At 58.1% G+C, this 23,151-nt stretch overlaps 1 protein-coding gene across 1 annotated transcript in view; it reads right to left on the bottom strand.

The window, feature by feature from the left end:
* Window positions 1–7,185: 7,185 nt before the first annotated feature.
* The window catches only part of LOC140396076 (3 beta-hydroxysteroid dehydrogenase type 7-like), a 174,441-nt gene continuing 158,475 nt past the window's right edge, over window positions 7,186–23,151 (bottom strand). The window contains exon 6 of the mRNA XM_072484178.1: window positions 7,186–22,694. Coding sequence (XP_072340279.1) covers window positions 22,270–22,694 — 425 coding nt within the window. The 3' untranslated portion in view covers window positions 7,186–22,269. The remainder of the gene's footprint in view (window positions 22,695–23,151) is intronic.

The raw sequence follows: 23,151 nt of genomic DNA, 5'->3' as shown, positions 1-23,151 counted from the left end.
GGCCCAGTCTCAGCAGGCCATGGCCCAGTCTCTGCAGGCCATAGCCCAGTCTCAGCAGGCCATAGCCCAGTCTCTGCAGGCCATGGCCCAGTCTCAGCAGTCCATGGCCCAGTCTCAGCAGGCCATAGCCCAGTCTCAGCAGTCCATGGCCCAGTCTCAGCAGTCCATGGCCCAGTCTCAGCAGGCCATCGCTGAGGGTATCGGCGCCAGTGGCCATGTGCGAGCCGGCGTCGCACAGTCACAGACAGGGTTTGCCAACCCCCTGGGCTCCATGGCTGCATACCTGCAGACCCCTGTCGATACCAGCACGGGCCTCCAGGGCGGGCAGCGCCAGATGTCGGGGGGGCGTCGGATGGCCAGTCCGTTTGCATCCCCCACCCATGTAGAGGCCTGGGGGCCATCGGGCACCCCGAGGGAGGAGATGGTGGTGTGGTCCGTCCCGGCTCCCCCTGAAGGGGAGGTCCCAGAACACCGCGACACCTCGGACACCTTCCGTCCCAGGTGCATCGGGTGGGCAACGGGCAGGACAGGCTGGAAGCTCGCCATCCCAGTCGCCCGGGCCGCAGCCTGGCCCATCTACGCCAGGGCGCCCCAGGAAACGGCCGCCAAAGGGATCCTGTGTCAGAGGGCAGGAATCACAGGAGTCCACCTCCAGTTCTGCTGTACCGTCTGGGGAACCACGTAGACGCAGTCAAAGGGCCCGTAAGGCCAAACAATTAGACACTGAGTAAGTTGGCACGGATGCAAGGCACAGATGAGTTTTAGGGGCTAGGGCACATGCATGAACTCCTTTGGTTATTAAAGTCAATGTTACATCTACAGAAGCTGCCTTTGTGCTCTGTCCAAAGCGTGCGGGGGTGTCATGTACGTTGAGCGCAAGTGTGTGTGTGAGGGGTGGTCTTACCTCAGCCCCAGGTGAGTCTGCCCCCTTCCCCCTGGGCCGCCATCAACATCCCCCCGGGCAGAGGACGGGACCGTGCGCTGCAGTGTCACAGCCGCATGCAGGGATGGTCCGGGTGGATGGTGGTACTGTGGCCATGGGTCAGACATAGTCCAACGATGTGGAGCCAGGAGCTCATCGCAGGGCGGGTTGTCATCATCCTCCATGGCCTGCAATAGACATGCGTCCACCCGCAACTGTGTGAGCCCGGCCCGTTGTGCCGCAGGTGGATCAGCAATGGGGGGGGGTGTGCATGCGGGTGGGGTGGGTGGGGTTGGGGAGGGGGGTGAGGGTGCTGGGTGGGTGGATGGGTGGGAGGTGTGGGTGGTCGGCTGCGCGGTGGTGCGCGGTCTGTGGCCACACTACCCGATTCCCACGCCCATCTAGTCAGTGAAGCGGGCGGCTATCAGTCTGTCCCGTGCCCGCTGGGCCAGCCGGTAACGGTGGACAGCCACCCGCCTGTGTCTAGCCCATCTGCCCTGACCATTGCCCCCATCCCCCTCATCTGGGGAGGACTGCGCCTCTTCCTGCTGCTCCTCCACTCCGCCCTCCTCTGCCTGCGGCACATCGCCCCTCTGTTGGGCTATGTTGTGCAGGACGCAGCACACCACAATGAATCGGCCGACCCTATCTGACCGATACTGGAGGGCGCCCAGTATCTTCAGAAATCTCCAGAAACGCATCTTCAGCACGCCAAAGCACCTATCACTCCCCTTGTCGCTACATGGGCATCATTGTAGCGGTTCTCCGCCTCATTGCGTGGCCTCCGTACAGGCGTCATCAGCCACGATCGCAATGGGTAGCCCCTGTCGCCCAGCAACCAGCCCCTCAGCCGGGGATGGCGTCCCTCGTACATGCCGGGGATGGATGACCGTGACAACACGTATGAGTTGTGTACACTGCCCGGGTAACGGGCGCAGACGTGCAGGATCATCATGCGGCGGTCGCAGACCACCTGTATGTTCATCGAATAGGTCCCCTTCCTATTGGTGAACGGCGACGTGCATCCCATCAATCGCGCCCTGGACCATGGGGAACCCGGCCACGGCAGAGAAGCCCACGGCCCGGGCATCTTGGCTGGCCCGGTCCACAGGGAAGCGGATGTAGCGGTGCGCCATGGCATATAGGGCATCTGTCACTGCCCGGATGCACCGATGCACCGATGTCTGCGATATGCCGGACAGGTCCCCACTCGGTGCCTTGACGGACACGGGGAGATGGTGTCCCCCGCCAGTGCCACGCGGTGACAGGTGTGCCAGCAGGTGGCAGATGTGTGCCACGGTTTCCCACCTCATCCGGAGTCTCCTCCTGCATTCCCGGTCCGTGAGGTCCTGGTATAACTGCCGGGGCCGGTACACACGGGGCGCCCTTGGGTGCCTCCGTTGCCGTGGGGCCGCGACGTCCTCCTCCCCTCCTCGTCCTGTCGGTCAGGTGTCCCTCCAGCCTGGGCGGCTGCCGCCTGCCCCTCGGCGGCAGCCTGCGCCGCCTCTCTGGCACGCTCCTCCTCCTCCTCATCCAGGGCAACATGGACATTAGCGGCTGCCGCCACGGCGGCCAACATCGCTGGATGATCGGAAAACATGATGGCCTGGTGGGGGGGGCGGTGGTGGTGGGAACGAGGACATGTCATCATTGCCCATATCCCCTCCTCCCCCCAGCCAGGTGGCATGGACCGCATGGTTCCAACTGTTGGAGGCTGGCACCTGGCCAGGTGGACCAACTCACATCCCCCTCCCCGGCACGGACACCCCCATCCCCCTCCCCGGCACGGACCCCCCCCCCCCATCCTCCTCCCCGGCACGGACCCCCCATCCTCCTCCCCAGCACGGACCCCCTCCCCATCCCCCTCCCCGGCACGGACCCCCCCCCCCCATCCTCCTCCCCGGCACGGACCCCCACCCATCTCCTCACCGGCACGGACCCCCCCCCCATCCCCCTCCCCGGCACGGAACCCCCCATCCCCCTCCCCGGCACGGACCCCCCTCCGGGCACCCCCCCGGAGCCCAGCCCACTCTAACCCCCCCCCCCCCCCCCGCCGCACACACACACACACAACCCGAGACACACCTCTCCCCACACATTCAGACTGCGGCCACGCCATCGCCTGCCCAGCGGCCAACCCCCCAGGCCGTCACTCACCTCCTCGCTGGTCGGCGTGAACCTGGAGCACAGGTTCACGCCAATGAAAAGGAGGTTTGATTTACGTCGACGTGACCGGTCATCACTTCAACGGGACTTCGGCCCATCCAGAAGGGAGAATATCGGCAGGCCCAAAATCGGCTGCCTTGCGCACACCCGTGCCATTCTCCGACGGCAGCGGCGACATTAACGTCGCGCCGACTTTTCTCCCTTCGGAGACTTCGGCAACCAGCGGGGGCGGGATTCACGGCGGCCAACGGCCATTCTCCGACCCGCTGGGGGGTCGGAGAATGACGCCCAAGGTTTTTTCCACCGTGGACCTCAAGTCCGCCTACCACCAGCTCCCATGCGCCTGAGCGACCGCAAGTACACGGCCTTCGAGGCAGACGGGCGGCTCTACCACTTTTTAAGGGTCCCATTCGGCGTCACGAACGGAGTCTCGGTCTTCCAACGGGAGATGGACCGAATGGTTGACTAGCACAGGTTACGGGCCACGGTCTCATATCTCGACAATGTAACCATCTGCGGTCATGACCAGCAGGACCACGACGCCAACCTCCGCAAATTCCTCCAGACCGCTAACGCCCTGAACCTCACCTATAACGAGGAAAAATGCGTTTTTAACACCAGCCGTCTGGCCATCCTGGGATACGTAGTGCGTAATGGAGTGATAAGCCCCGACCCCGAACGCATGCGCCCCCTTATGGAATTTCCCCTCCCCCACTGCTCCAAAGCCCTGAAGCTCTGCCTGGGCTTCATTTCATATTACGCCCAGTGGGTTCCCCAGTACGCAGACAAGGCCCGCCCCCTAATCCAGTCCACTACCTTCCCCCTGTCGACAGAGGCCCGCCAGGCCTTCAGCCGCATCAAAGCGGATATCGCAAAGGCCACGATGCACGCAATCGACGAGTCCCTCCCCTTCCAGGTCGAGAGCGACGCCTCCGATGTAGCTCTGGCGGCCATCCTCAACCAAGCGGGCAGACCTGTGGCCTTTTTCTCCCGGACCCTCCACGCCTCAGAAATCCGCCACTCCTCAGTGGAAAAGGAGGCCCAGGCCATAGTAGAAGCTGTGCGACACTGGAGGCATTACCTGGCCGGCAGGAGATTCACTCTCCTCACTGACCAACGGTCGGTAGCCTTTATGTTCGATAATGCACAGCGGGGCAAGATCAAGAATGACAAGATCTTGAGGTGGAGGATCGAGCTCTCCACCTATAACTATGAGATCTTGTATCGTCCCGGAAAGCTGAACGAGCCGTCCGATGCCCTATCCCGTGGCACATGTGCCAACGCACAAATAGACCGCCTCCAGGACCTCTGCCACCCGGGGGTCAGTCGATTCTACCATTTTGTGAAGTCCCACAACCTCCCCTACTCTGTTGAGGAGGTCCGTACAGCCACCAGGAACTGCCAAATCTGCGCAGAGTGCAAACCGCACTTTTTCAGGCCAGATAGAGCGCACCTGATAAAGGCTTCCCGTCCCTTTGAATGCCTCAGTTTGGATTTCAAAGGCCCCCTCCCCTCCACCGACCGCAACGCATACTTCCTGAACGTGGTGGACGAGTACTCCCGTTTCCCCTTCGCCATCCCCTGCCCCGACATGACCGCGGCCATGGTCATTAAAGCCCTCGGCACCATCTTTACACTGTTCGGTTTCCCCGCGTACATCCATAGCGACAGGGGGTCCTCCTTCATGAGTGACGAACTGCGTCAGTTCCTGCTCAGCAAGGGCATTGCCTCGAGCAGGACGACCAGCTACAACCCCCGGGGGAATGGTCAGGTAGAGAGGGAGAACAGTACGGACTGGAAGACCATCCTACTGGCCCTACGGTCCAGAAATCTCCCAGTTTCCCGGTGGCAGGAAGTCCTCCCGGATGCCCTCCACTCCATCCGGTCGCTGCTGTGTACCACCACTAACCAAACGCCCCACGACCGCCTCCTTGTCGTCCCTAGGAAGTCCTCCTCCGGAACGTTGCTGCCGACCTGGCTGGCAGCCCCAGGACCCACCTTGCTCCGAAAACATGCGCGGGTGCACAAATTGGACCCGTTGGTCGAGAGGGTTCACCTTCTCCACGCAAACCCTCAGTACGCCTACGTGGCGTACCCCGACGGCTGACAGGACACGGTCTCCCTGCGGGACCTGGCGCCCGCCGGAAACACGCACACACTCCCAACACCGATCACCCCCTCCCTCTCACCGGCGCACCCCATGACCGCTCCCTTCCCGGGTGGATCGGTCCTCCTCCCGTGCCCGCCCAGGAGTAAAGAAACAGGGACGAACAGCGCAACGCTCCCAGAAACGACAGTGCCTGAGCCAGCACCTGTACCACCACCGGGGCTGAGGCGATCGACAAGGACGACCAGGGCACCCGCTCGACTCGTGGAATCCGCGTGACAAAAAAAACTTATAAATTATTCTGATAACCTGTACATAGTTAACTGTTGGGCTGAATGCATAGCCAATCTACAAAATTAGTTCCAGGACCAGCCTTGTAAACCCCCACCACCATGCGAACCACCACCCTGCCGGGTTCTTTTTTAACAAGGGGTGAATGTGGTGGTATGTATTAGGGGTAGTACGGTACCTGTGAAGCCGAGAGGCTATTGGCTGACAGGTTCCTGGTCCTGTTTGGATCTGCCGCCTGCTGGCTCCGCCCAGAAGGCGGAGAATAAGAGCTCGAGTTCTCCCAGCAGCCGCATTCTGTAACTGAGCTGCTGGGGAACAAGTCTTGCTTAATAAAGCCTCGATTGACTTCATCACTTCTCGACGTGAGTGAGTAATTGTTGCGCTACACAGCGGAGCTGCCTCTGGCAGCAGCAGGCTGATAAAAATGAAAATAGTGACAGGCAAACTGTGTGAAGATTGTCTCTGCCGCACAATCACACACAAAGCTCAGTCACCGGACGCCTGTTTTAAATTTAATTCAGCCCGGGCGGTTCACCCCGACCTGGGATTGAGGCTGAAGCTAGAGGCTACCGGCTGCCTGGTGAATCAGCCGGTCTGATAACATTGCGATAGACAGACCGTGTCAGAACTGCATTCCATCGGCCCCGAGCGAGCTAGATTGCCTGATGGATCGGCGGCAGGTATGCAGGGAACCCCGATGCGCGCCTACCCACTGACATGCTGCACGCTGGGCCGAACAACGTGAGACTCTGACCCCCGGATAGGAGTGGTTAGCACTGCTGCCTCACGGCGCCGAAGTCCCGGGTTCGATTCCTGCCAGGGGTGACTGTCTGAGTGGAGTTTGCACATTCTCCCCGTGTCTGTGCGTTTCCTCCGGGTGCTCCGGTTTCCTCCCACAGTCCAAACCATGTGCAGTTGAGGTGGGCAGGTCAGGTGAATTGGCCATGCTAAATTGCCATTTAGTGTCGAGGATGTGCAGGCTAGGTGAATTGGGCTTGAAAATATTTTTTTTTAATTTTGAGGTACCCAATTCTTTTTTTTCCAATTAAGAGGCAATTTAGGGTGGCCAATCCACCTACCCTGCACATCGTTGTGGGGGTGAGACCCACACAGACCCGGGGAGAATGTGTGAACTCCACACGGACAGTGATCTGGAGCCAGGATCGAACCCGGGACTTTGGCGCCGTGAGGCAACAGTGCTAACCACTGCACCACCGTTCTGCCCCGGCCATGGTACAATTGCCCCTCAGTGTCCAAGGGTTAGATGGGGCCGCAGGGATGGGGCGAGGGAGTGGGCTTGGGTAGGTGGTTCAGAGGATACATGCAGACTCGATGGGCCGAGTGGGCTCCTTCTGCACTGTAGTAATTCTACTGAGCCGTTTCGCACCCACTTATGAATGTGACCCGTTGTCTCCTGACTCTGCCACCTGCCCACTGTGGGGCTCTCACACTTCCCTCAGGGTATAACATCCTTCGAAGGTGCCAGACAACTTTCCGACTGTTAGATCGGAGCATTCGTCTTGTTTACATCGAGTAACGGTATGCTAAGTCTTATAGTCGGACAAACATATTATCAAATATCTTGCAGACTGCAAAGGAATGTACATTGCTGGCAAAGCACCTTGTTCTCCTTGTTACGTCACAGGTGAGCGAGCTCCCCGAATGTTAACGCAAAGCTTTTCAGAGATAATTCTGGAGCCTCTGTATAACTCTTGGGTTTATTTCGAATTGCAGAGAGTTGACAGTCGCGTTGTCATGGATATGCTCCACTGACTGCACCCGATGACTGCTCCCCCAGAATCTGAGACAATTGTCCAAATATTCATTTCAAAAATTAGAACATTGGTTTCAATCTAATCCCTATACTTCCTTCAATTAAAATGCACATCAACACATTTCACTGTGGTTTCTAATTTCTATCTGTGCCATGTTAGATACATGATGTGGAGATGCCGGCGTTGGACTGGGGTGAGCACAGTACGAAGTCTTACAACACCAGGTTAAAGTCCAACAGGTTTGTTTCGATGTCACTAGCTTTCGGAGCGCTGCTCCTTCCTCAGGTGAATGAAGAGGTCTGTTCCAGAAACACATATATAGACAGATTCAAAGATGCCAGACAATGCTAGGAATGGGAGTGACATCGAAACAAACCTGTGGGACTTTAACCTGCTGTTGTAAGACTTCTTACTGTATTAGATACAGAGTAAAGCTCCCTCTACACTGTCCCCATCAAACACTCCCAGGACAGGTACAGCACGGGGTTAGATACAGAGTAAAGCTCCCTCTACACTGTCCCCATCAAACACTCCCAGGACAGGTACAGCACGGGGTTAGATACAGAGTAAAGCTCCCTCTACACTGTCCCCATCAAACACTCCCAGGACAGGTACAGCACGGGGTTAGATACAGAGTAAAGCTCCCTCTACACTGTCCCCATCAAACACTCCCAGGACAGGTACAGCACGGGGTTAGATACAGAGTAAAGCTCCCTCTACACTGACCCCATCAAACACTCCCAGGACAGGTACAGCACGGGGTTAGATACAGAGTAAAGCTACCTCTACACTGTCCCCATCAAACACTCCCAGGACAGGGACAGCACGGGGTTAGATACAGAGTGAAGATCCCTCTACACTGTGCCCATCAAACATTCCCAGGACAGGTACAGCACTGGGTTAGATACAGAGTAAAGCTCCCTCTGCACTGTCCCCATCAAACACTCCCAGGACTGGGTCAGCACAGGGTTAGATACAGAGTGAAACTCCCTCTACACTGTCCCCATCAAACATTCCCAGGACAGATACAGCACCGGGTTAGATACAGAGTAAAGCTCCCTCTACACTGTCCCCATCAAACACTCCCAGGACAGGGTCAGCACAGGGTTAGATACAGAGTGAAGCTCCCTCTACACTGTCCCCATCAAACATTCCCAGGACAGATACAGCACCGGGTTAGATACAGAGTAAAGCTCCCTCTACACTGTCCCCATCAAACACTCCCAGGACAGGGTCAGCACAGGGTTAGATACAGAGTAAAGCTCCTTCTACACTGTCTCCATTAAACACACCCAGCACAGGTACAGCACGGGGTTAGATACAGAGTAAAGCTCCCTCTACACTGTCCCCATCAAACACTCCCAACACCGATACAGCACGGGGTTAGATACAGAGTAAAGCTCCCTCTACACTGTCCCCATCAAACACTCCCAGGACAGGTGCAGCACGGGGTTAGATACAGAGTAAAGCTCCCTCTACACTGTCCCCATCAAACACTCCCAGCACAGGTACAGCACGGGGTTAGATACAGAGTAAAGCTCCCTCTACACTGTCCCCATCAAACACTCCCAGGACAGGTGCAGCACGGGGTTAGATACAGAGTAAAGCTCCCTCTACACTGTCCCCATCAAACACTCCCAGGACAGGTGCAGCACGGGGTTAGATACAGAGTAAAGCTCCCTCTACACTGTCCCCATCAAACACTCCCAGGACAGGTGCAGCACGGGGTTAGATACAGAGTAAAGCTCCCTCTACACTGTTCCCATCAAACACTCCCAGGACATGTACAGCACGGTGTTAGATACAGAGTAAAGCTCCCTCAACACTGTCCCCGTCAAACACTCCCAGGACAGGTACAGCACGGGGTTAGATACAGAGTAAATCTCCGTCTACACTGTCCCCATCAAACACTCCCAGGACAGGTACAGCATGTTAGGTATTTCCCGGGGAGGTATATGGGGGCACTGGGTCACTCGTGTCGAGGGTGATGGACACTGGGGTCACACATTTCGAGGGTGATGGACATTGGGGTCACGCGTGTCGAGGGTGATGGACTTTGGGGTCACTCGTGTCGAGGGTGATGAACACGGGTCACTCGTGTCGTGGGTGATGGACATTGGGGTCACTCATGTCGAGGGTGATGGACATTGGGGTCACTCGTGTCGAGGGTGATGGACACTGGGGTCACTCGTGTTGAGGGTGATGGATACTGGGGTCACTCGTTTCGAGGGTGATGGACACGGGTCACTCATATCGAGGGTGATGGATACTGGGGTCACTCGTGTTGAGGGTGCTGGACACTGGGGTCACTCGTGTCGAGGGTGATGGACATTGGGGTCACTCGTGTCGAGGGTGATGGACATTGGGGTCACTCGTGTCGAGGGTGATGGACATTGGGGACACTCGTGTCGAGGGTGATGGATACTGGGGTCACTCATGTCGTGGGTGATGGATACTGGGGTCACTCGTGTCGAGGGTGATGGACACTGGGGTCACTCGTGTCGTGGGTGATGGACACGGGTCACTCGTGTCGAGGGTGATGGACACTGGGGACACTCGTGTCGAGGGTGAAGGACACGGGTCACTCGTGTCGAGGGTGATGGACATTGGGGTCACTCGTGTCGAGGGTGATGGACACTGGGGTCACTCGTGTCGAGGGTGATGGATACTGGGGTCACTCGTGTCGAGGGTGATGGACATTGGGGACACTCGTGTCGAGGGTGAAGGACACGGGTCACTCGTGTCGAGGGTGATGGACATTGGGGTCACTCGTGTCGAGGGTGATGGACACTGGGGTCACTCGTGTTGAGGGTGATGGACACTGGGGTCACTCGTGTCGATGGTGATGGACATTGGGGTCACTCGTGTCGTGGGTGATGGACATTGGGGTCACTCATGTCGTCGGTGATGGACATTGGGGTCACGCATGTCGTGGGTGATGGACATTGGGGTCACTCGTGTCGAGGGTGATGGACACTGGGGTCACTCGTATCGAGGGTGATGGACACTGGGGTCACTCGTGTCGAGGGTGATGGACATTGGGGTCACTCGTGTCGAGGGTGATGGACATTGGGGTCACTCGTGTCGAGGTTGATGGTCACTGGGGTCACTCGTGTCGTGGGTGATGGACATTGGGGTCACTCGTGTTGAGGGCGATGGTCACTGGGGTCACTCGTGTCGAGGGTGATGGACACTGGGGTCACTCGTGTTGAGGGCGATGGTCACTGGGGTCACTCGTGTCGAGGGTGATGGACATTGGGGTCACTCGTGTCGAGGGTGATGGACATTGGTGTCACTCGTGTCGAGGGTGATGGCCATTGGGGTCACTCGTGTTGAGGGTGATGGTCACTGGGGTCACTCGTATCGAGGGTGATGGACATTGGGGTCACTCGTGTTGAGGGAGATGGTCACTGGGGTCACTCGTATCGAGGGTGATGGACACTGGGGTCACTCGTGTTGAGGGAGATGGTCACTGGGGTCACTCGTATCGAGGGTGATGGACACTGGGGTCACTCGTGTTGAGGGAGATGTTCACTGGGGTCACTCGTATCGAGGCTGATGGACACTGGGGTCACTCGTATCGAGGGCGATGGACACTGGGGTCACTCGTGTTGAGGATGATGGACACTGGGGTCACTCGTGGCGAGGGTGATTGACACTAGGGTCTCTCGTGTCGAGGGGGATGGTCACTGGGGTCACTCGTGTCGTGGGTGATGGACACTGGGGTCACTCGTGTCGAGGGTGATGGCCACTTGGGTCACTCGTGTCGTGGGTGATGGACATTGGGGTCACTCGTGTCGAGAGTGATGGACATTGGGGTCACTCGTGTCGAGGATGATGGACACTGGGATCACTCGTGTCGAGGGTGATGGACACTAGGGTCTCTCGTGTCGAGGGGGATGGTCACTGGGGTCACTCGTGTCGTGGGTGATGGACACTGGGGTCACTCGTGTCGAGGGTGATGGACACTGGGGTCTCTCGTGTCGAGGGGGATGGTCACTGGGGTCACTCGTGTCGAGGGTGATGGACACTCGGGTCTCTCGTGTCGAGGGGGATGCACACTGGGGTCACTCGTGTCGAGGGTGATGGACACGGGTCACTCATATCGAGGGTGATGGATACTGGGGTCACTCGTGTTGAGGGTGCTGGACACTGGGGTCACTCGTGTCGAGGGTGATGGACATTGGGGTCACTCGTGTCGAGGGTGATGGACATTGGGGTCACTCGTGTCGAGGGTGATGGACATTGGGGACACTCGTGTCGAGGGTGATGGATACTGGGGTCACTCATGTCGTGGGTGATGGATACTGGGGTCACTCGTGTCGAGGGTGATGGACACTGGGGTCACTCGTGTCGTGGGTGATGGACACGGGTCACTCGTGTCGAGGGTGATGGACACTGGGGACACTCGTGTCGAGGGTGAAGGACACGGGTCACTCGTGTCGAGGGTGATGGACATTGGGGTCACTCGTGTCGAGGGTGATGGACACTGGGGTCACTCGTGTCGAGGGTGATGGATACTGGGGTCACTCGTGTCGAGGGTGATGGACATTGGGGACACTCGTGTCGAGGGTGAAGGACACGGGTCACTCGTGTCGAGGGTGATGGACATTGGGGTCACTCGTGTCGAGGGTGATGGACACTGGGGTCACTCGTGTTGAGGGTGATGGACACTGGGGTCACTCGTGTCGATGGTGATGGACATTGGGGTCACTCGTGTCGTGGGTGATGGTCATTGGGGTCACTCATGTCGTCGGTGATGGACATTGGGGTCACTCATGTCGTGGGTGATGGACATTGGGGTCACTCGTGTCGAGGGTGATGGACACTGGGGTCACTCGTATCGAGGGTGATGGACACTGGGGTCACTCGTGTCGAGGGTGATGGACATTGGGGTCACTCGTGTCGAGGGTGATGGACATTGGGGTCACTCGTGTCGAGGTTGATGGTCACTGGGGTCACTCGTGTCGTGGGTGATGGACATTGGGGTCACTCGTGTTGAGGGCGATGGTCACTGGGGTCACTCGTGTCGAGGGTGATGGACACTGGGGTCACTCGTGTTGAGGGCGATGGTCACTGGGGTCACTCGTGTCGAGGGTGATGGACATTGGGGTCACTCGTGTCGAGGGTGATGGACATTGGTGTCACTCGTGTCGAGGGTGATGGACATTGGGGTCACTCGTGTTGAGGGTGATGGTCACTGGGGTCACTCGTATCGAGGGTGATGGACATTGGGGTCACTCGTGTTGAGGGAGATGGTCACTGGGGTCACTCGTATCGAGGGTGATGGACACTGGGGTCACTCGTGTTGAGGGAGATGGTCACTGGGGTCACTCGTATCGAGGGTGATGGACACTGGGGTCACTCGTGTTGAGGGAGATGGTCACTGGGGTCACTCGTATCGAGGCTGATGGACACTGGGGTCACTCGTATCGAGGGCGATGGACACTGGGGTCACTCGTGTTGAGGATGATGGACACTGGGGTCACTCGTGGCGAGGGTGATTGACACTAGGGTCTCTCGTGTCGAGGGGGATGGTCACTGGGGTCACTCGTGTCGTGGGTGATGGACACTGGGGTCACTCGTGTCGAGGGTGATGGCCACTTGGGTCACTCGTGTCGTGGGTGATGGACATTGGGGTCACTCGTGTCGAGAGTGATGGACATTGGGGTCACTCGTGTCGAGGATGATGGACACTGGGATCACTCGTGTCGAGGGTGATGGACACTAGGGTCTCTCGTGTCGAGGGGGATGGTCACTGGGGTCACTCGTGTCGTGGGTGATGGACACTGGGGTCACTCGTGTCGAGGATGATGGACACTAGGGTCTCTCGTGTCGAGGGGGATGGTCACTGGGGTCACTCGTGTCGAGGGTGATGGACACTCGGGTCTCTCGTGTCGAGGGGGATGCACACTGGGGTCACACGTGTCGAGGGTGATGGACACGGGTCTCTCGTGTCGAGGGTGATGGACACTGGGGTCACTCGTGTCGTGGGTGATGGACATTGGGGTCACTCGTGTTGAGGGTGATGGTCACTGGGGTCACTCATGTCGAGGGTGATGGACACCGGGGTCACTCGTGTCGAGGGTGATGGACATTGGGGTCACTCGTGTCGAGGGTGATGGACATTGGGGTCACTCGTGTCGAGGGTGATGAACACAGGGGTCACTCGTGTCGAGGGTGATGGACATTGGGGTTACTCGTGTCGAGGGTGATGGACATTGTGGTCACTCGTGTCGAGGGTGATGGACACGGGTCACTCGTGTCGAGGGTGATGAACACAGGGGTCACTCGTGTCGAGGGTGATGGACATTGGGGTCACTTGTGTCGAGGGTGATGGTCACTGGGGTCACTCGTGTCGAGGGTGATGGACACGGGTCACTAGTGTCGAGAGTGATGAACACAGGGGTCACTCGTGTCAAGGGTGATGGACACGGGTTACTCGTGTCGAGGGTGATGGACACTGGGGTCACTCGTGTCGAGAGTGATGGTCACTGGGGTCACTCGTGTCGAGGGGGATGGACACTGGGGTCACTCGTGTCGAGAGTGATGAACACTGGGGGCACTCGTGTCGAGGGTAATGGACATTGGGGTCACTCGTGTCGAGAGCGATGGTCACTGGGGTCACTCGTGTCGAGGGCGATGGACATTGGGGTCACTCGTGTCACGGGTAATGGTCACTGGGGTCACTCGTGTCGAGGGTGATGGACACTGGGGTCACTCGTGTCGAGGGTAATGGTCACTGGGGTCACTCGTGTCGAGGGTGATGGACATTGAGGTCACTCGTGTCGAGGGTGATGGACACTGGGGTCACTCGTGTTGAGGGTGATGGTCACTGGGGTCACTCATGTCGAGGGTGATGGACATTGGGGTCACTCGTGTTGAGGGTGATGGACACTGGGCTCACTCGTGTCGAGGGTGATGGTCACTGGGGTCACTCATGTCGAGGGTGATGGTCACTGGGGTCGCTCGTGTTGAGTGTGATGGTCACTGGTGTCACTCGTGTCAAGGGTGATGGACATTGGGGTCACTCGTTTCGAGGGTGATGGACACTGGGGTCACTCGTGTCAAGGGTGATGGTCATTGGGGTCACTCGTTTAGAGGGTGATGGACACTGGGGTCACTCGTGTCAAGGGTGATGGACATTGGGGTCACTCGGGTCGAGGGTAATGGTCACTGGGGTCACTCGTGTCGAGGGTGATGGACATTGGGGTCACTCGTGTCGAGGGTGATGGACACTGGGGTCACTCGTGTCGAGGGTGATGGTCACTGGGGTCACTCGTGTCGAGGGTGATGGATATTGGGGTCATTCGTGTCGAGGGGGAGGACACTGGGGTCACTCGTGTCGAGGGTGATGGACACTGGGGTCACTCGTGTTGAGGGTGATGGTCACTGGGGTCACTCGTGTCGAGGGTGATGGACATTGGGGTCATTCGTGTCGAGGGGGAGGACACTGGGGTCACTCGTGTCGAGGGTGATGGCCATTGGGGTTACTCGTTTCGAGGGTGATGGACATTGAGGTCACTCGTGTCTAGGGTGATGGACACTGGGGTCACTCGTGTCGAGGGTGATGGACACTGGGGTCACTCGTATCGAGGGTGATGGACATTGAGGTCACTCGTGTCTAGGGTGATGGACACTGGGGTCACTCGTGTTGAGGGTGATGGACATTGGGGTCACTCGTGTCGAGGGTGATGGACATTGGGGTCACACGTAGCGAGGGTGATGGACATTGGGGTCACTCGTGTCGAGGGTGATGGACACTGGGGTCACTTGTGTCGAGGGTGATGGACATTGGGTTCACTCGTGTCGAGGGTGATGGTCACTGGGGTCACTCATGTCGAGGGTGATGGTCACTGGGGTCACTCGTGTCGAGGGTGATGGACATTGGGGTCACTCGTGTCGAGGGTGATGGACACCGGGGTCACTCGTGTCGAGGGTGATGGACATTGGGGTCACTCGTGTCAAGGGTAATGGACACTGGGGTCACTCGTGTCGAGAGTGATGAACACTGGGGTCACTCGTGTCGAGGGTGATGGACATTGGGGTCACTCGTGTCGAGGGTGATGGACACCGGGGTCACTCGTGTCGAGGGTGATGGACATTGGGGTCACTCGTGTCGAGGGTAATGGACACTGGGGTCACTCGTGTCGAGAGTGATGAACACTGCGGTCACTCGTGTCGAGGGTGAAGGACATTGGGGTCACTCGTGTCGAGAGTGATGGTCACTGGGGTCACTCGTGTCGAGGGTGATGGACATTGGGCTCACTCGTGTCGAGGGGGGTGGACACTGGGGTCACTCGTGTCGAGGGTGATGGACACTGGGGTCACTCGTGTCGAGGGTGATGGTCACTGGGGTCACTCGTGTCGAGGGTGATGGACACTGGGGTCACTCGTGTCGAGGGTGATGGACATTGGGGTCACTCGTGGCGAGGGTGATGGACATTGGGGTCACTCGTGTCGAGGGTGATGGACATTGGGGTAATTCGTGTCGAGGGTGATGGACACTGGGGTCACTCGTGGCGAGGGTGATGGACATTGGGGTCACTCGTATCGAGGGTGATGGTCACTGGGGTCACTCGTGTCGAGGGTGATGGTCATTGGGGTCACTCGTGTTGAGGGCGTTGGTCACTGGGGTCACTCGTGTCGTGGGTGATGGACATTGGGGTCACTCACATCGAGGGTGATGGACACTGGGGTCACTCGTGTTGAGGGTGATGGTCACTGGGGTCACTCGTGTTGAGGGCGATGGTCACTGGGGTCACTCGTGTCGAGTGTTATGGTCATTGGGGTCACTTGTGTCGAGGGTGATGGACATTGGGGTCACTCGTGTTGAGGGTGATGGACATTGGGGTCACTCACATCGAGGGTGATGGACACTGGGGTCACTCGTGTTGAGGGAGATGGTCACTGGGGTCACTCGTATCGAGGGTGATGGACACTGGGGTCACTCGTGTTGAGGGCGATGGTCACTGGGGTCACTCGTGTCGAGGGTGATGGTCATTGGGGTCAATCGTGTCGAGGGTGATGGACACTGGGGTCACTCGTATCGAGGGTGATGGACATTGGGGTCACTCGTTTCGAGGGTGATGGTCACTGGGGTCACTCGTGTCGTGGGTGATGGACATTGGGGTCACTCGTGTTGAGGGCGATGGTCACTGGGGTCACTCGTGTCGAGGGTGATGGACATTGGGGTCACTCGTGTCGAGGGTGATGGACATTGGGGTCACTCGTGTCGAGGGTGATGGACACTGGGGTCACTCGTGTCGAGGGTGATGGACATTGGGGTCACTCGTGTTGAGGGCGATGGTCACTGGGGTCACTCGTGTCGTGGGTGATGGACATTGGGGTCACTCGTGTTGAGGGCGATGGTCACTGGGGTCACTCGTGTCGAGGGTGATGGACATTGGGGTCACTCGTGTCGAGGGTGATGGACATTGGGGTCACTCGTGTTGAGGGTGATGGTCACTGGGGTCACTCGTATCGAGGGTGATGGACATTGGGGTCACTCGTGTTGAGGGTGATGGTCACTGGGGTCACTCGTATCGAGGGTGATGGACACTGGGGTCACTCGTGTTGAGGGAGATGGTCACTGGGGTCACTCGTATCGAGGGTGATGGACATTGGGGTCACTCGTGTTGAGGGAGATGGTCACTGGGGTCACTCGTATCGAGGGTGATGGACACTGGGGTCACTCGTGTTGAGGGAGATGGTCACTGGGGTCACTCGTATCGAGGGTGATGGACACTGGGGTCACTCGTGTTGAGGGTGATGGTCACTGGGGTCACTCGTGTCGAGGGTGATGGACATTGGGGTCACTCGTGTTGAGGGTGATGGTCACTGTGGTCACTCGTGTCAAGAGCGATGGTCACTGGGGTCACTCGTGTTGAGGGTGATGGTCACTGGGGTCACTCGTGTCGAGGGTGGTGGACATTGGGGTCACTCGTGTCGAGGGTGATGGACATTGGGGTCACTCGTGTCGAGGGTGATGGACATTGGGGTCACTCGTGTTGAGGGTGATGGTCACTGGGGTCACTCGTATCGAGGGTGATGGACATTGGGGTCACTCTTGTTGAGGGAGATGGTCACTGGGGTCACTCGTATCGAGGGTGATGGACACTGGGGTCACTCGTGTCGCGGGTGATGGACATTGGGGTCACTCGTTTTGAGGGTGATGGTCACTGGGGTCACTCGTGTCGTGGGTGAAGGACATTGGGGTCACTCATGTCGAGGGTGATGGCCACTGGGGTCACTCGTGTCGTGGGTGATGGACATTGGGGTCACTCGTGTCGAGGGTGATGGACATTGGGGTCACTCGTGTCGAGGATGATGGACACTGGGGTCACTCGTGGCGAGGGTGATGGACACTAGGGTCTCTCGTGTCGAGGGGGATGGTCACTGGGGTCACTCGTGTCGTGGGTAATGGACACTGGGGTCACACGTGTCGAGGGTGATGGCCACTTGGGTCACTCGTGTCGTGGGTGATGGACATTGGGGTCACTCGTGTCGAGGGTGATGGACATTGGGGTCACTCGTGTCGAGGATGATGGACACTGGTATCACTCGTGTCGAGGGTGATGGACACTAGGGTCTCTCGTGTCGAGGGGGATGGTCACTGGAGTCACTCGTGTCGAGGGTGATGGACACTAGGGTCTCTCGTGTCGAGGGGGATGGTCACTGGGGTCACTCGTGTCGAGGGTGATGGACACTACGGTCTCTCGTGTCGAGGGGGATGCACACTGGGGTCACACGTGTCGAGGGTGATGGACACGGGTCTCTCGTGTCGAGGGTGATGGACACTGGGGTCACTCGTGTCGTGGGTGATGGACATTGGGGTCACTCGTGTTGAGGGTGATGGTCACTGGGGTTACTCATGTCGAGGGTGATGGACACCGGGGTCACTCGTGTCGCGGGTGATGGACATTGGGGTCACTCGTGTCGAGGGTGATGGACATTGGGGTCACTCGTGTCGAGGGTGATGAACACTGGGGTCACTCGTGTCGAGGGTGATGGACATTGGGGTCACTCGTGTCGAGGGTGATGGACATTGGGGTCACTCGTGTCGAGGGTGATGGACACGGGTCACTCGTGTCGAGGGTGATGAACACAGGGGTCACTCGTGTCGAAGGTGATGGACCTTGGGGTCACTTGTGTCGAGGCTGATGGTCACTGGGGTCACTCGTGTCGAGGGTGATGGACACGGGTCACTCGTGTCGAGGGTGATGAACACAGGGGTCACTCGTGTCAAGGGTGATGGACACGGGTTACTCGTGTTGAGGGTGATGGGCATTGGGGTCACTCGTGTCGAGGGGGATGGACACTGGGGTCACTCGTGTCGAGAGTGATGAACACTGGGGGCACTCGTGTCGAGGGTAATGGACACTGGGGTCACTCGTGTTGAGGGTGATGGACACTGGGGTCACTCGTGTCGAGGGTGATGGACATTGGGGTCACTCGTGTCACGGGTGATGGTCATTGGGGTCACTCGTGTCGAGGGTGATGGACACTGGGGTCACTCGTGTCGAGGGTAATGGTCACTGGGGTCACTCGTGTCGAGGGTGATGGACATTGGGGTCACTCGTGTCGAGGGTGATGGACACTGGGGTCACTCGTGTTGAGAGTGATGGTCACTGGGGTCACTCATGTCGAGGGTGATGGACATTGGGTTCACTCGTGTTGAGGGTGATGGACACTGGGTTCATTCGTGTCGAGGGTGATGGTCACTGGGGTCACTCATGTCGAGGGTGATGGTCACTGGGGTCACTCGTGTTGAGGGTGATGGTCATTGGGGTCACTCGTTTCGAGGGTGATGGACACTGGGGTCACTCGTGTCAAGGGTGATGGACATTGGGGTCACTCGGGTCGAGGGTAATGGTCACTGGGGTCACTCGTGTCGAGGGTGATGGACATTGGGGTCACTCGTGTCGAGGATGATGGACACTGGGGTCACTCGTGTCGAGGGTGATGGTCACTGGGGTCACTCGTGTTGAGGGTGATGGACATTGGGGTCACTCGTGTCGAGGGTGATGGACATTGGGGTCATTCGTGTCGAGGGGGAGGACACGGGTCACTCGTGTCGAGGGTGATGGCCACTGGGGTTACTCGTTTCGAGGGTGATGGACATTGAGGTCACTCGTTTCGAGGGTGATGGACACCTGGGTCACTCGTGTCGAGGGTGATGGACACTGGGGTCACTCGTGTCGAGGGTGATGGACACTGGGGTCACTCGTGTCGAGGGTGATGGACATTGGGTTCACTCGTGTCGAGGGTGATGGTCACTGGGGTCACTCATGTCGAGGGTGATGGTCACTATGGGCCACTCGTGTCGAGGGTGATGGTCACTGGGGTCACTCGTGTCGAGGGTGATGGACATTGGGGTCACTCGTGTCGAGGGTGATGGACACCGGGGTCACTCGTGTCGAGGGTGATGGACATTGCGGTCATTCGTGTCGAGGGTAATGGACACTGGGGTCACTCGTGTCGAGAGTGATGAACACTGGGGTCACTCGTGTCGAGGGTGATGGACATTGGGGTCACTCGTGTCGAGGGTGATGGACACCGGGGTCACTCGTGTCGAGGGTGATGGACATTGGGGTCACTCGTGTCGAGGGTAATGGACACTGGGGTCACTCGTGTCGAGAGTGATGAACACTGGGGTCACTCGTGTTGAGGGTGATGGACATTGGGGCCACTCGTGTCAAGGGTGATGGTCACTGGGGTCACTCGTGTCAAGGGTGATGGACATTGGGGTCACTCGTGTCGAGGGGGGTGGACACTGGGGTCACTCGTGTCGAGGGTGATGGTCATTGGGGTCACTCGTGTCGAGGGTGATGGTCACTGGGGTCACTCGTGTCGAGGGTGATGTACATTGGGGTCACTCGTGTCGAGGGTGATGGACATTGGGGTCACTCGTGTCGAGGGTGATGGACATTGGGGTCACTCGTGTTGAGGGTGATGGACACTGGGGTCACTCGTATCGAGGGTGATGGACATTGGGGTCACTTGTGTTGAGGGAGATGGTCACTGGGGTCACTCGTATCGAGGGTGATGGACACTGGGGTCACTCGTGTTGAGGGTGATGGTCACTGGGGTCACTCGTGTCGAGGGTGATGGTCATTGGGGTCACTCGTGTCGAGGGTGATGGACATTGGGGTCACTCGTGTTGAGGGTGATGGTCACTGGGGTCACTCGTATCGAGGGTGATGGACATTGGGGTTACTCGTGTTGAGGGTGATGGACATTGGGGTCACTCATGTCGAGGGTGATGGCCACTGGGGTCACTCGTGTCGTGGGTGATGGACATTGGGGTCACTCGTGTCAAGGGTGATGGCCACTGGGGTCACTCGTGTCGTGGGTGAAGGACATTGGGGTCACTCATGTCGAGGGTGATGGCCACTGGGGTCACTCGTTTCGAGGGTGATGGACATTGAGGTCACTCGTGTCGAGGGTGATGGACATTGGGGTCATTCATGTCGAGGGGGAGGACACTGGGGTCACTCGTTTCGAGGGTGATGGACATTGAGGTCACTCGTGTCGAGGGTGATATGTTACTGGGGTCACTCGTGTCGAGGGTGATGGACACCTGGGTCACTCGTGTCGAGGGTGATGGACACTGGGGTCACTCGTGTCGATGGTGATGGACACTGGGGTCACTCGTGTCGAGGGTGATGGACATTGGGTTCAATCGTGTCGAGGGTGATGGTCACTGGGGTCACTCATGTCGAGGGTGATGGTCACTGGGGCCACTCGTGTCGAGGGCGATGGTCACTGGGGTCACTCGTGTCTAGGGTGATGGACATTGGAGTCACTCGTGTCGAGGGTGATGGACATTGGGGTCACTCGTGTCGAGGGTGATGGACATTGGGGTCACTCGTGTCGAGGGTGATGGACACCGGGGTCACTCGTGTCGAGGGTGATGGACATTGGGGTCACTCGTGTCGAGGGTAATGGACACTGGGGTCACTCGTGTCGAGAGTGATGAACACTGGGGTCACTCGTGTCGAGGGTGATGGACATTGGGGTCACCCGTGTCGAGAGTGATGGTCACTGGGGTCACTCGTGTCGAGTGTGATGGACACTGGGGTCACTCGTGTCGAGGGTGATGGACATTGGGGTCACTCGTGTCAAGGGTGATGGTCACTGGGGTCACTCGTGTCGAGTGTGATGGACACTGGGGTCACTCGTGTCAAGGGTGATGGACATTGGGGTCACTCGTGTCAAGGGTGATGGTCATTGGGCTCACTCGTGTCGAGGGGGGTGGACACTGGGGTCACTCGTGTCGAGGGTGATGGACACTGGGGTCACTCGTGTCGAGGGTGATGGTCACTGGGGTCACTCGTGTCGAGGGGGATGGACATTGGGTTCACTCGTGTCGAGGGTGATGGACACTGGGGTCACTCGTGTTGAGGGTGATGGTCACTGGGATCACTCGTGTCGAGGGTGATGGACATTGGGGTCACTCGTGTCGAGGGTGATGGACATTGGGGTCACTCGTGGCGAGGGTGATGGACATTGGGGTCACTCGTATCGAGGGTGATGGACACTGGGGTCACTCGTGTCGAGGGGGATGGACACTGGGGTCACTCGTGGCGAGGGTGATGGACATTGGGGTCACTCGTATCGAGGGTGATGGACACTGGGGTCACTCGTGTTGAGGGTGATGGACATTGGGGTCATTCGTGTCGAGGGGGGATGGACACTGGGGTAACTCGTGTCGAGGGTGATGGTCACTGGGGTCACTCGTATCGAGGGTGATGGTCACTGGGGTCACTCGTGTCGAGGGTGATGGACATTGGGGTCACTCGTGTCGAGGGTGATGGACAGTGGTGTCACACGTGTCGAGGGTGATGGTCACTGGGGTCACTCGTGTCTAGGGTGATGGACATTGTTAACTGTCCTTCATTCCATAAATATTTCCAACAGATTTGGAGGAGAAAAAAATGGATATAAACAATGTGCAAATGTTTCCCTCCGCTCCCCTCGCATGGATTGGGGATCGAGGATGCCCGCTATTGCATCTTGGACGAGGCCTTGTCCAGCCCCCGGATCCAGGCCGCAGTCCGGGCCCGACTCTGAGCCCAGGGCACCAGAGGTTGATAGCCGAAATGACGTGCGGCCTTGTCGGTCTGTACGGTGAAGGCCGTGGTCACGATGCTGAGCGTGTAGCGGTTGAGGGTCGGTGTAAAGTTCATCAGGGGTTGGAGGATCCACTGGAGCAGCTCGGACAGAAGTGCGAGCATGTACAGCAGGAAGAAGGGGAGCGGGGGCTTCTGGCCCACCATGCGGAAGCCGGCAGGCCCCAAGAATTCCATGTCAAAGTCCTCGTAGCTCATGAAAGGTGAGTCGTCGTAGCAGAAGTAGACCTGGCCCCCCAGCACTTTAGGCCACTTCTGGAGAGCCCTAGCCGCCAGGAGGTGCATCCAGGCCACGTTCCCTGTGGACAAAAAGGTGCAAATGAACAGAATATGGCATCATTCTGGATCACATCCCACTTCTGAAACAACAAACCGCTCTTGGCGCAATTCCCCGCTCCCTGCCAAACCAAGACGCCCATTGTTTCACCTCAAGACGTTCATGGGTCACTATACTCCACTTTTAGAGAGACAGGGTCCAGTTAACAAGGTCCGACACCCACACACTCAAAGCACTGTGACACCCGGTCCCAGAGGGGGAAAGGACAGTGTATCTAACACACTGTGACACCCGATCCCAGAAGGGGAAAGGACAGTGTATCTAACACACTGTGACACCCGGTCCCAGAGCGGGAAAGGACAGTGTATCTGACACACTGTGACACCGAATCCCAGAGGGGGAAAGGACAGTGTATCTAACACACTGTGACACCCGATCCCAGAAGGGGAAAGGACAGTGTATCTAACACACTGTGACAC

This window comes from Scyliorhinus torazame, chromosome 19, assembly GCF_047496885.1.
Source record: "Scyliorhinus torazame isolate Kashiwa2021f chromosome 19, sScyTor2.1, whole genome shotgun sequence".
NCBI classification, from domain to species: Eukaryota; Metazoa; Chordata; class Chondrichthyes; order Carcharhiniformes; family Scyliorhinidae; genus Scyliorhinus; species Scyliorhinus torazame.
The sequence above is the reverse complement of the archived record's forward strand: the minus strand, read 5'-3'. Positions and strand labels throughout refer to the sequence as shown.